This window comes from Pelophylax lessonae (genome assembly GCF_965119305.1).
Source record: "Pelophylax lessonae genome assembly, chromosome: 9".
Taxonomy (NCBI): domain Eukaryota; kingdom Metazoa; phylum Chordata; class Amphibia; order Anura; family Ranidae; genus Pelophylax; species Pelophylax lessonae.
The window spans coordinates 51,095,682-51,109,915 of record NC_138776.1 but is presented as its reverse complement, the minus strand read 5'-3'; the positions used below and the strand labels follow the sequence as shown (position 1 = coordinate 51,109,915).

At 44.0% G+C, this 14,234-nt stretch overlaps 1 protein-coding gene across 2 annotated transcripts in view; it reads right to left on the bottom strand.

The window, feature by feature from the left end:
- Positions 1–10,677: 10,677 nt before the first annotated feature.
- The window catches only part of CASP7 (caspase 7), a 108,669-nt gene continuing 105,112 nt past the window's right edge, over positions 10,678–14,234 (bottom strand). The window contains exons 4-6 of one of the 2 annotated variants that reach the window (XM_082268338.1): positions 13,675–13,850; positions 12,541–12,679; positions 10,678–11,141 (exon numbers count right to left, since the gene is read on the bottom strand). In XM_082268338.1, coding sequence (XP_082124464.1) covers positions 10,918–11,141; positions 12,541–12,679; positions 13,675–13,850 — 539 coding nt within the window. In that variant the 3' untranslated portion in view covers positions 10,678–10,917. The remainder of the gene's footprint in view (positions 11,142–12,540; positions 12,680–13,674; positions 13,851–14,234) is intronic. The other variant, XM_082268337.1, reaches the window with a different exon arrangement.

Genomic DNA, 14,234 nt, shown 5'->3' with positions numbered 1-14,234 from the left:
CAGTTACTTCCATCACTGGAGGACAGGTATGTATATATGTCGGACTGCCCCCTCTCTGATGCAACACCTGCCCTCACAGACCTTGGCTCTCTGCCATGGCTATGACCAGTAATTCCTTCATATACCCCTTTAAGATATTGGTCCTTTCTTTAGGTCAACGCGGCCGTCATCTTTTGATCCGTACCCTGGGAACATACCTCTTACAAATTGCACAGAGAAAGGTGCTTTGCGCCCGGATAAAATTATTGCAATATAAATACTAGGTGGGTGCTTATATTATCTATTCCAATCTTTATATAACCAACAGCTATCCCTATTTCCCCTCCTCTATTCAGCTATATATAACCTTCTGAATACTTATCATTACCAAAGGATTAGTTTTATGTAATGGAGATATTCTAATCGTAAATGTCCTCTACTGAAAGCGAATAATACATGTACTCATATCCCTAGATTTATTGTATCTGGGAGTGAAGGTGCATATAAGGACGAATAAATCAGGAAGAGGACATCCACCTGCTGAGGGGTGACTCTACCCCAAGAGGCCACAGTGGAACTATCCCCAGAAGGTTGGTTGAAATTTAGACTATATTAAAACTGCTAGCGGTTATATTGCAAACACAGGTATACATCTATTGGTACTCTGATTCACAGCCTTAACTCTGATGACCCAGTCGGGACCCAATATATCGAACTCAGTGCAAGAAAAATATATCTTTGATGTCTATTTAGATTCTGTATAGTGAATATGGAAGCAATATCTTCCGAACGGCATATGTATCGCTACAGCCCTGTCGCTTAACACAAGTCACTACTAAGAAGGGTCAGTACAATACTAGAACCAAACATTAAAATATTTAATAGCATGATGTATGTTGTATTATGAAATCTGCAATAGACTTATATTGATTTGATATACTTTTATGTTACTCATAGAAACATCGGTCTGTTATGGTCTCTCAGGCCCTGAGGAAGCCTTGAGCGAAACGCGTCAGCTTGCTGGGGACCTAACGTGACCGAATCCAGCTTGAGACCCATCTTCCACCTAAAAAAGGCTTTGTTTTTGGCTTTAATCCCTTCACGGGATATGTTTCTATATTAACAGTGACGTTATACGTTTTGATTTTACTTCTGTATGTTAGTCTGTTGCTATCATACATGCATGGTAGCCCATGCTTGTTTTTTACTCTTTATATCAATAAAATGTATTTTTGGTTTTATAATTAGTGTTGTCTCTGATCCTTCTACTCCCACTGGCCCGCAAAGCCCCGTCTTTTCTATCCCAATGTTTTTTACTAGTCTTCAACAGGGGTAAGGGCCTATATTGCACGGCAATTTTGTGTATAAACTGTTTTTCACTAGTTTTGCAATTGGCTAGGGTCAGTGTCACTACTGGTAGCATGAGGCGATACCTGGACCCTATAGAGGTTGCACAGGCATTCCAGCTCTTCCAGGATGGCACATCAATACAGGACATTGTCAGAAGGTTTGCTGTGTCTCCCACCACAGTCTCAAGATCATGGAGGAGATTCCAGGAGACGGGCAGCTACACTAGGAAAGCTGGGCAGGTCCGTAGAAGATCCTTAACCCATCAGCAGGACCGGTATCTGCTCCTTTGTGCAAGGAGGAACATGATGAGCACTACCAGAGCTCTACATAATGACCTCACTGGTGTAAATGACTCTGACCAAGCAATCAGAAACAGACTTTATGAGGGTGGCCTGAGGGCCTGACGTCCTCTAGTGGGCCCTGTGTTCACTGCCCGACACCGTGGAGCTTGATTGGCATTTGCCATTGAACACCAGAATTGGCAGGTCCGCCAATGGCGCCCTGTGCTTTTCACAGATGAGAGCAGGTTCACCCTGAGTACATGTGACAGACGTGAAAGGGTCTAGAGAAGCTGTGGAGAATGGTATGCTGCCTGTAACATTGTTCAGCATGACCGGTTTGGTGGTGGGTCAGTGATGGTCGGGAGAGACATATCCATGGAGGGATGCACAGACCTCTACAGGCTAGATAATGACACCCTGACTGCCATTAGGAATCGGGATGAAGTTCTTGGACCCATTGTCAAACCCTACACTGGTGCAGTGGGTCTTGGGTTTATCCTGGTGCACGACAATGCCCGGCCTCATGTGGGGAGAGTATGAAGCCAGTTCCTGGAGGATGAAGGAGTTGATATCATTGAATGGCCCCCACGCTTTCCTGACCTAAATCCAATGGAACACCTCTGGGACATTCTGTTTTGGTCCATCTGACGCCGCCAGGTTGCACCTCAGTCTGTTCAGGAGCTCAGTGATGCCCTGGTCCAGATTTGGGAGGAAATACCCCAGGACACCACCCATCGTCTCATTAGGAGCATGCCCCAATGTTGTCAGGCATGCATACAAGCACATGGGGGCCATACAAACTACTGAGGACCACTGAGTGGCTGCAATGAAATTTCAGCAAAATAGACTAGTCTGCTGCATCATCCTTTCACTTTGATTTTTGGGGTGTCTTTGAATTCAGCCTGTGGGTTGATCATTTTCATTTCAATCAAATTATGTGGTATCTTTCATTCCTACACAATACCTAGTCCATATCAGCATAGATAATCCAGCATGAGATTTTTCCCCATTCAGATCTGATGTGTTTTCAAAGTGTTCCTTTCATTTTTTTGAGCAGTGTAGTTCACAGCTCTTGGGGAAGGAGGATGCACTTTGGCCTTGGGTGCTAAAGAACCTTGTCCTAGCGCTGCCTGCAGGGGGCGCTGACATTCAGTGAATGGAATACTGACTATGTACCCCATTTAGAGCTTTGGAATGAGCAAACAAAAATACAAGACAGCAAATACAACAAAACATTTCTTTATTGTCACCGTTGCTGAATATTTGTACATTTAAGGAACACAGCTACATATCCAGAACATGGAATAGGTTGAGGTGGACAGGAAAGGCCTTAAGTATCAAGGTCCTCTTATTAGGAGTTGGCATTATTTCCCCACCAATCAGAATAGGGCAGGTCTGATGCTGATTGGTGGCTTAGGGGATGGATCTCCAGTCCCAAATAAAAACCTGTTGATACATAAGGACCACATCTCTGCCTAAAGGGCCCAATTACATAGTTACATAGTAGGTGAGGTTGAATAAAGACAATAGTCCATCCAGTTCAACCTGTGTAGGTGTGTGTGGCTGTAATCATCTCACATAGCCCTTAATGTCCTGATCCTTGAGATGCAAGTCTAAGAGTCTTTTGAAAGCCACCATACTTCCCGCAGAAACCACCTCTTGTGGTAGAGAATTCCACAATCTTGTAGCCCTAACAGTAAAGAACCCCCCACGTTGCCTGAGGTTAAAACGCTTCTCCTCTAATCGCATTGTATGCCCTCCAGTCCTCATGCAATCCCTTCGAATGAACAGCTTTTTTTCTAAGCGGAGATCCCCATTGAGATATTTATAAATTGCTATCATGTCCCCCCTCAGGCGTCTCTTCTCCAGGGAGAATAAATTGAGCGATTGCAGCCGCTCTTCATAGTTAAGGTCCTCCAATCCCCTAATCAGTTTATTTGCCCTTCTCTGGACTCTCTCCAGCTCCAACACATCCCTCCTGAGGACTGGCGACCAGAACTGGACAGAATACTCCAGATGCGGTTGGACCAGAGTTTTATAAAGTGGAAGGATTATAGTCTTATCTCTGGAACACGTCCCTTTCTTTATGCATGCTAATATTCTGCTGGCTTTGGCAGCTGCCGTTTGACATTGCATGCTGTTGCCTAATCTATCATCAACCAAGACTCCCAGATCTTTCTCCATTTTTGATTCCCCCAAGGGTTCCCCTCCTAACGTGTATTACACCTCTGAGTTGTGCTAATGAGTGGCAACACACATTAATTACACGCATGGCAATGCCATTTATTTTGAATGGTACCCAAACACACAGCAATATATAATATCACAGTGAAAGGGTCATGTCCGATTTTCGGCAGGTCAGGGTGTGCGTTGGCGGTCTATTTATTCCAATTGGGCGCATTAACATGCCACAAAAATGTAAAAGGGCCCTAGAAGAAAACGTCAGCATTGTTTAAAATAACATTATAAATAGTTGAGACGTTTCGCAATTTTATTTAAAATTAACTTTTTATTATAATCTCTAGGATTCTATAACTGCTCTTTCACTAGATCTTGACTACAATGTTACAATATAATTATTTCTGCAACTTCTGTGATTGGAGGAATAGGATGTGCTCATATGTAAAGAGAAGTCATAGCAGATCCTCACCTGCTTTAGTTCTGTAGATACCGAAACAGCACAAAACACCAGATAAAAATGATATGCTCATATGTAATAAAATGTTAGAGCAGGTCCTCCCCTGCTTTAGTTCTGTAGATACTGAAACAATACAAGATAGAAGATAAAAATTATGTGCTCATATGTAAAGAAAAGTTATAGCAGATCCTCACCTACTTTAGTTCTGTAGATACCGAAACAATCCAAAATACCAGAAAAAAAAATGATATGCTCATATTTAATGAAATGTTAGCGGTGATCTGCACTCTCTTTGGCTCTGTAGATACTGAAACAGGTCATGCCAGTGTGGAGACACTTTCTGCAACGTGGGAGCGTCCACCTAATCCAGGTCTGTCCCAGAGTTGCAATAAGAACATCCCCAAACCCACCTTATGGGTTGGCTCCATTCACACCTAGGCAATTTGAATTGCGGGCGGAATCGCGGCGATCTATCGCGATTCCAGAATCGCAGCAAAACCCCCGGAGGCATTGGCATTATTTTTCAATTGCACTCTAAACCCGGTGCGATTTTGCTGTGTCAATAGCACGATAAATCACGCTGCAATTGCGGAAAAATCACAACGCGCGACGCTTGTCGATAAAAAAGGAACAGAAGCTTCTTTAGGGCAACAGTTGCAGTTTGCTGCGATAGCAGCGTGATTTAACCGTGACGAAATTGCATCGTGATTGGGGTGCCATTGTGAAACGGGACGCGTTTTGCCGCAATTCTGGAATAATGGGCAGAATCATGGCGTTTGAAATCGCCTAGCTGTGAATGGAGCCTAAAGCAAAGATGAAGCTCTCAGTGGAGTAAAGCTGCTCATACACTAGTAGGATTTTGATTGAAACTGTTCGTAGTGGAACGATCGCATGATTTTCTAATGGTTTGTGGGGAAAAAAAAAAAAATCAGCATTTGGGATTTTCCATGCGTATTAAAATCAAATGTTAAAACACAAACAAAATTTTAAAATAATTAAATAATCAACCACTTACTGTCCAGGGCAAATTTTAAATGTTTCTCACACATTAAAATGAGCATTTTTAGCTAAAAAACTACTTTTTTATGTCACATATTTGCGCAGCCATTAACCAAATGCGAGTTTTCAGGAAAAATGCACTGAAATTTTGCATGTACAATAGGTTACCAAAAGTATTGGGACGCCTGCCTTTACACACACATGAACTTTAATGGCATCCCAGTCTTAGTCTGTAGGGTTCAATATTGGGTTGGCCCACCCTTTGCAGCTATAACAGCTTCAACTCTTCTGGGAAGGCTGTCCACAAGGTTTAGGAGTGTGTCTATGGGAATGTTTGACCATTCTTCCAGAAGCGCATTTGTGAGGTCAGGCACTGATCCCAGTTTCCCCTCTAATTCATCCCAAAGGTGTCCCATTGGGTTGAGGCCAGTCAAGTTCCTCCACGTCTTTATGGTCCTTGCTTTGTGCACTGGTGCGCAGTCATGTTGGAACAGGAAGGGGCCATCCCCAAACTGTTCCCACAATGCTGGGGGCATGAAATTGTCCAAAATGTCTTGGTATGCTGACGCCTTAAGAGTTTTCTTCACTGGAACTAAGGGGCCAAACCCAACCTCTGAAAAACAACCCCACACGATAATCCCCCCTCCACTAAATGATTTGGACCAGTGCACAAAGCAAGGTCCATAAACACATGGATGAGTAAGTTTTGGGTGGAGGAACCTGACTGGCCTGCACAGAGTCCTGACCTCAACCCGATACAACACCTTTGGGATGAATTAGAGCAGAGACTACGAGCCAGGCCTTCTTATCCAACATCAGTGCCTGACCTCACAAATGCGCTTCTGGAAGAATGGTCAAACATTCCCATAGACACACTCCTAAACCTTGTGGACAGCCTTCCCAGAAGAGTTGAAGCTGTTATAGCTGCAAAGGGTGGGCCAACTCAATATTGAACCCTACGGACAAAAGGCCCGTACACACGATAAGAAATTCTGAAGGGAAAATTTCGTCCGACGACCGATCTGCCGATTTTCGGATTGTTAGTATGGTGCTTTCGACAGCCAACTCCAACTTTTCGGCTGACAAAATCCTGATGTGCAGGCTATATAATTTTTGTCGTCCGTAATACAATGTCCGATTTTCGTCTCATTAGTACAGATTTCGACGGAAAAAAATCTTAAGAGCAAGACTAGGCATGCTCAGAGACGAAAGAACACATACAAAGCAATCCAACACATGACATCGCTTCTGAAGTAGAATTCTGTCGTACGGGAAAATTCGTATGAAAATAACCTCTTCACTTTCCACTTCAGACTAGCATGCCACAAAAAATGGACGAATGAAAAAAAAATGGATGAATCGTGTGTACGGGGCTTAAGACTGGGATGCTATTAAAGTTCATGTGTAAAGGCAGGCGTCCCAATACTTTTGGTAATATAGTGTATGTGTGGGGGGACAAAAGTGCTTTAAAAAATGGTTTTATATTATTTCTATTCATTTTAGTTTCATTTTTTTACACTTTTACAATTTTTATTGCTATCACAATGGGGATAACAAGACCCCTCATAACTTTGGGCAGTCACAGATTTTCTTTATGGAGACATCAGGAGTCTATTAGACCCCTCATGTGTCCCCTGCGCCCAAAGCAGCTAATCAAGCACATATTGTGAGTTGATTAGCTGCAACAGCCAGGTAATGACAGTTTTGAAGCCGAAAGTGACAAAATCCTTGTTGCTTCCGGCTTCATTTGTCACAGGGGAGATCCACCTTTTCCTCTGTGTGAAGGCACCCTGCTCATTTACCGCATCCGGAGGTGGGGGTGCCGCCCTTCATGATTAAGCACACAGTCAGTGTGTGAAACGCGTCTACCTTGTCACGATTGTCATAATTTGGATGTCCAGTCAATAAATCTGGATTTTGACTCAACCTGGAGTGCTGCCAATTCCTTTTCCTTTATCAAGTTTTCACGGAGGCGAGCCGGGGCATGCACCTGTGTGAGTCATCAGGCAATTACACCACCTTGAGCAGTGAGTCCTTGTCTGTTCAACCGCCCTTCACAGCACTGTAAATGTGATTGGCAAGTCTAGGTTGGCATTAAAGAATGTACAGGCGAGATTTTGCTTGTATGAACGTTCATTCAAAAATATACCAGTGTATGACCAGTTTTACTCTAAGGACATTCTAGTGTCCAGACTGCCTATAATTTGTTCTGGGAGTTGCAGGAGCAGGGGGATGAGGATTCTAGGGCAAGCCATGTGCAGAACTCATATTCTGATACCCAGGAAGAGAAATCTGAATTCATTTTTTTAGCAGTTATAGAATCTCAGAACAGCCAGCAGAATGAAATGGAGTGTCCATATATTACCATGAAAGAGAAATAAGGAGTAGGCAATGGTAAAAAGCCATCAGTATTTTTTTTTTCTCATCTGTCTCATTATATACCAGGGTTCTTCAAAAAGTTTCTGCACTTTTTAATAGTCAATGGAGTTTTAAAAAAGTGCAGAAACTTTTTGAAGACTCCTCGTATATTCACACACTCACAGTCTATTCTATATTCCCCCACCATATGTATTCCCCTATTGTGTCTTTTTATTTTTATTCCCATAATTCACCACACAACAGCTGAAATGTAAGATCGGGCTTACAGTGATAGTGCCTGCACTACCTGCTGAAATAAAATTGGAGCCAGAATGCCAGTTCCCAACTGCCGTTTCTATGCAGCTCTAGCAGTATCATGTTTCAGCCACCACTGAAGTTATTTAGGCAGGATACAGAGTTCCACCATGATGAGTACCTGCGGGCTCAGGAAACAGTCTTTCACAGTGTGACACCACCATATATTAGGCGTGGATACACTGACAAAAGCACAGACTGACTGCAAGGACTTAAAGTTAGCCGACGGCCATTGAAACTGCCCAGAAAGAAGTAGTTCTGGAGTTCGTTTCAAAGGATTAGTCCACCCGAAAATGTTAGGCGTTATCCAGCAGAATGGCTTCTCTTAACCCTTTTGTCACCAGAGCCATTTTTGCATTTTGCATTTTTTTTGCAGGTTTTAATAAATCATTTTAGGCCTGAAGATTAGTTAAAACTTCCAACATCATTTTCTAAAAGCAGAAATCCTGGAGAATAAAATAGTGGTAGTTTTTTTTTTTTTAATGTTTTTTTTTTAAATGTCACACACTATTTGGGCAATGGCTTATTAAGTGTAAATTTTCAGTAAAATATACACTAAAGTTAAAGTAGAAGTCCACCTTAACACTAAGAGTCGGTTCACACTGGGGCGGCACGACTCTGTACTACTTCGGGGGCGACTTGTGCATTTCCATGCACCACGACTTCGGAGCGACTTGCATGGACTTCACATAATGGAAGTCTATGCAAGTTGCTTCGAGGTCGCCCCGAAGTAGTACAGGACCCTTTTTCTAAGTCGGAGCGACTTGTGTCGCTCCTATTAGAACGGGTCCTGTAGCAGTCAATGGACTGCGAGGGAGCGCGACTTGTCAGGCTGACAAGTCGCCTGACAAGTCGCGCTAGTGTGAATCGAGTCTAAAACTGCTACATCTATAGACATCCACAATCTAACACTAACCTATCTATCCCTGTAAAGAAGAAATCAGTATACATGTTTTTTAGGCCGATCGGACCCGATCAGATCCTACGCTGAGCTTTCGCTGTTTAGGTGGGTGCAGAGGACACATCCAACAACGGAAGCCCCATAGTAACTCTATGTGATGGGATCTAGGTGATGTCACTTCCTATTCATTTCACAGCCATTGTCGGCCATGTCCTCTTCAGAGCTTCCGCCACTGGAGAGCGGGTCGGATCAGCTTAAAAAAATGTATGCATAGCGATTTCTTCTTTACAGGGCAAAATAGGTTAGTGTTAGATTGTGGATGGCTGTAGATGCAGGGATTTTAGTTTTAGGGTGGACTTATCCTTGAGTAAACATTTAAAGAGACCCCTGATGTATCATCTCCATTGACGCTCATGAAGTGCAGATCGTGCTGCATTAGCTTCTTCCCCGTCTGCTGAGCCAAGGGAAAGTGACACCAGAAACCAAATTGATGAAGCTAGGGGAGATCAGTAAATGGCTGTTCGCTGGTCTCCCTCCCTTTCACTCAGTGGCACCCACCATGTGTGTGTTGGGCCTGCAGGTGGGACAGCGGAGCTCAGGAAGCATGGTAGGGGAGTTGGGGGCACAGAAAGTGATCAGGTGGCTGTACAGGTGCAGAATCACTTTCATCAGATAGCCGATGGATTTATATGCAAGTAAAAAGCAAAGCAATTTTTAAATATGCTATAATAGGAAACATGTAACAAATGCAAAGTAAATGATAAGCAAATTTGGCTGCAAATATGGAAATACACTTAACTCTTAAGAGGCTCTTCTGAGTTCCTGGCTCCGCCCACCTGCCACAGCCATTACACGGAGGTCCCACCTTCCCCGGTGGATTTTTTGTTGTATAATTCAAACAATGTACCAGGACATATTACATTACCCAAGCCACCAAAATGGTGAAACCAAGCCGGGGACATCCTATCACTGGAGTTCCAAGAGATACAAGAAGCCACTGCGTGACTAACACAATACTGTCTGTAGCTGAAACACCAGTTTCAGATGGACTAACCCTTTAAATAACTGTAAATGTTTAGAGACATGATTTAACACACGAGTCATAAGAAATGTTGTGGTTTGGCAATGAAGTGTGGTTTGGCAGTATTACCTCTTTTTCCATGAACAGAACAGTAGGTTGTTTCTAGCTATAGGTTTCCAACATACAAACCTATTTACTAAGGCAGGACAATGAGCAATGAAGATCTGCAAAGAGTGATAATCCAAGTGTAATCCACCCTAGTAGGCTGAAGGGTACAGTAAAAAAAAAAAGTTTGTAATTAACACAGGGGGGACTCATCCTCTAAATTGTTACACCTCAGTATAAGGGACTATGTGTAGGAATGTATGGACTATTACATCTTTATATGGGCTACTATGTCTCTATTTGGACAACTACACTTATGCATGGACTATTACATTAGGTAAACATCGGGAACCATAGTAGGGCTGAGTTAATTGACCTAGGCTACTTTCTGTTTTATATGGCAGACTAGATTATCTCCCACATTGGGGGTATCACCAGGGAGAGATGGGGGTATCACCAGGGAGAAGATGGAAACATCCATAGATATGCATTCCACTCTACTAGGCTGAAGGGCACAGTCAAAAAATGAACACAAAGAGGGCTATGAGTGGTTACACCTGAGTATAAGTGACTACATGTAGAATTGGGCTACTATGTCTCTATTTGGGCAACCACACCTCTGTATGGACCCTTACATTTCTACTAGGGCTACCTTACCCCTGTATTCATGACTGTGCCTCTGTATGGGTTGAATTGCCTCTTTCTGGGTTTGAATATCACCTCTGCAAGGGTCACCACAGCTTTGGATGAGTGACTACACCTTTGCATGGTTGACTAAACCTTTGCATGGGCCTCTAATCCCTTGTATGGATGACTTCACATATGCAGGGATGGCTACACCTAGCACATCATCAGTGTTCTTTGCATTGCCTTGTCTAATAAATCCTATTGTGCTACTTTAAAAAGAGATCAGCTTGCCTCGTTGCTCCCTGATAATGTCGGACCATGGAGGGTCCACAGTTTAAAATGTCTAGAAATACAGTTCCTTGGTTAGCATAGAGACCACACAGGGAATCTGCTTCTTCTCACTGAAGCGTGGATCGTCCGACCATGACTCGAAGTTGGTGGCCACCAGGTAGTTGACCCGAGTCAGGATCTGCATAATCTCCAGCTGCTTCCCGTATTGGTTAAGAACGCTGCAGAGGGCCTGCACAAACCAGGAACCCCTCCCTGGATTCCTCCAAGAATAGTACCCTGTGCAGAGAGACACAAGAGCTTATTACAATACATTCCATTTCAAGACATAAACTGGTCAAACAATGTAAATTTGGGTGAAATGAGCATTTTAAAACTGAAGGTCAGGTATGATCTTATTTGCATAGTTTCTTTGGTCAACCTTGGCTCAATATAATAAATATGCACATCTCATACCTGATGAACCAATGTTGAAGCTCAAAGAACACAATATACAGGAATATGGAAACGATTATTGTCACTGACACACCTACACAGGTTGAACTGGATGGACTATTGTCTTTATTCAACCTTAACCAGGGCTTTTTTCAGCAGGAACGCGGGGGAACGCAGTTCCGGCACCTCCATCACTAAATGTATGCAATGGCACTGGGTGCTGGGGTGTGCTGCAGGGCAGGGTCTATTGATGCTGGCTGCTGGGGTATCTATTCTAGCTGGAGGGAATATATTTTTGCATGGGGGTCTATTGTTGCTAGGGAGGTCTATTGTGGCTGGTGGGGGACCTACTGTTCCTTCGGTTGGGTCTTATATTGATGGGGGGGGGGGTCAGTTATTGCTGGGAGAGATCTACTGAGGGGGGGGGAATATTGTTGCTGGCTAACGGAGAGTCTATTGATGCTGGCTGTGGGGAGATCTGTTGTTGCTGCCGGGAGTCTATTGTTGCTGGGGGGGGGGGGGGGATTTTGTTGCAGGTGGTCCATTGTTGCTAAGGGGATCTATTATTGCTGGCGGGGGGGGGGGGACTAATGTTACTGGCTGCAGGAGATCTATCTCCCTGCTTTTCTTGTTATCATTGATTGAAAAAGATACAGTACTTGGTTCTGGATTCTGGGAGGTGGGTAGGGGGTGTAACCAAGGAATGGTGCTCAGGGGTGGGTAGGGGGTGTAACCAAGGAATGGTGCTCAGAGGTGGGTAGGGGGGGCGGAGAAAAGGGCTGACTCGAAAAGGGGGAGTTCCTGCACCTATTCTCTGCACTGACCTTAACTACTATGTTACTATTTTACTATATGAAACTGACAATCACTGTAGCAGTTGGTGCTGCTACAGTGGTCACTGGTATCTTCTGGGTCCTAAGCCAAGCGGCTGCCCATTGTGAGAAAGGCTTTTCACTATTCTTTCCCCCTTCCCCATATTTTTCACTATTCTTTCCCCCTCCCCCATATTTTTCACTATTCTTTCCCCCTCCCCCATATTTTTCAGATGGCTCCCAGAACAACAGATAGGGCCTGGACCCATTGGTGAGGACACACTGATCCCACGTTCCACCATGATGGAATGTTTTAATTGCTGCGATTTCTCCTGAACCATCGCTCCAAATGCATTGAGTAGAAGAGAAATGATTTATCATAGGTGCATATATAAGTACATTTTTTTCTTTGTCATACTAGTTCAGACTACCTGGTACAGTGGAGTAGGCAATGAGGAAGTCTGCCTCAACCGGGATCTTGTATCTGGGATTAGCGTCTGTCTCCAGGGAGTCGTTGGCTGGCCCGGAATCCGTCTGAATGCCCTCGTCAAACTCTGAGCCTCGGCAAGCCTGCAGTATGGGCATTTGATTATTGACATTTATCTTTGCTGGGATACAATGTGTAACACATCCTGGAAGGCCGAGAAATTTGGCAGACTAAAAAAGTCAAATAGACTGGGACGTTCCCAGGCTGGTAACACAAACAAAAGGAATGCCAAGTCCAAAATATACTTCCTTTTCCCAACCTGCAACTACACAGGCACAGTGTCCCAAGAAAGTTTGTTCAAAAGTGAGAGCTTATTGTAGAATGATAAAGCATATCCAAATCCCAAATATTTTTGGTTTTGGGTGGAGAGTACAATAGGGGTGAAATCTTGTAGTGGACACCAATTCCAACTGTTAACTTCATTTTGAAAAGATTTACTCTCACTTCCTGCAATTATATGGCGCTTTTCCACTGCATGGAACCGAACGGTTTGGCTCGCTTTTGTGCTTTTCCACTGCTGGTACCGCATGGTATGGTGTAGGCACGGTACGGTACGGCGGCGCTTTTCCACTGCATGGAACCGAACGGTACGGCTCTCAAAAACAGTACCACCTCGATTGTGGTTCCAAGAGGTACCATACCCGGTACCATATCCCACAATCCTTTGCATGCAGTCACTACTAGCCACTGATTGGTCAGAGAATCGTTGTTATCCCACCCACTTAACTTTAGTACTACTTTAGTGGAAAAGCAAACCATACCGTACCGTACCGAACCGTTCCAACACCGTACCAGCAGTGGAAAAGCAAACCGGGCCAAGCAGGGCCGAGTAGAGCCGAGCCGGTACTTGCAGTGGAAAAGTGCCATTACTTTCCTCCCCACCTTCAGTCTCTAATTGGGCAATAAAGGAGAAGCAGCAGACTGCTATACTCTCCCTGTCACTTTGCTTTCTTCCTCCTCCTAGCATGCTCTTTGCAATGCAGCTGATTCATGCTAAAGGGCTGCACACTTTTTTATTACTTTATAAAACAGTACAGTTAATCACACTGTACACAGATCAGCTCAGGGCATATCTTACCTGGATGAAGAAGAGTTTTGGCTTCCCGACTAGACTTTGACATTTATCTCCTCGGAAAAGTGTTGTTAGAGTTTTTATGGCCATTGCCCCATCTGTGCCGTAGATCTGACCCTCCTCTCCATGGCTCAGGAGGATGCAGGAGAAGCAAGCGCTGTCACTGTGGTCGTTCTTCGCCACTAACAGGAAGAAAAGACTATGTCTGTTATTTCTTGTATCGTTACTGGACCAGAAAGTTGTCATCGTGGGGTTTATTCAAGGCCGCCAATAAGGGGGTATGTGGATTTACTAAAACTGGAGAGTGCAAAATCTGGAGCAGCTGTGCATGGTAGCCAATCAGCATCTTACTTAGTCTGGGTTTACATATGCTGTGGCCACGGTTCACAGCAGGGGGTCCAGTGCGTCCTTATTCACCGATTCAGGTGCGAATCAGATCTGATTTTTTTGCCTGAATTCGCACCTGAATCTGAACCAAAGATGCACAGGACTCTTTAAATCTGGACTGCAGCCACCCACAGACCTGTCTGAACAAATCGTATGCGGCTGTTTAGCTAGGTTAATTG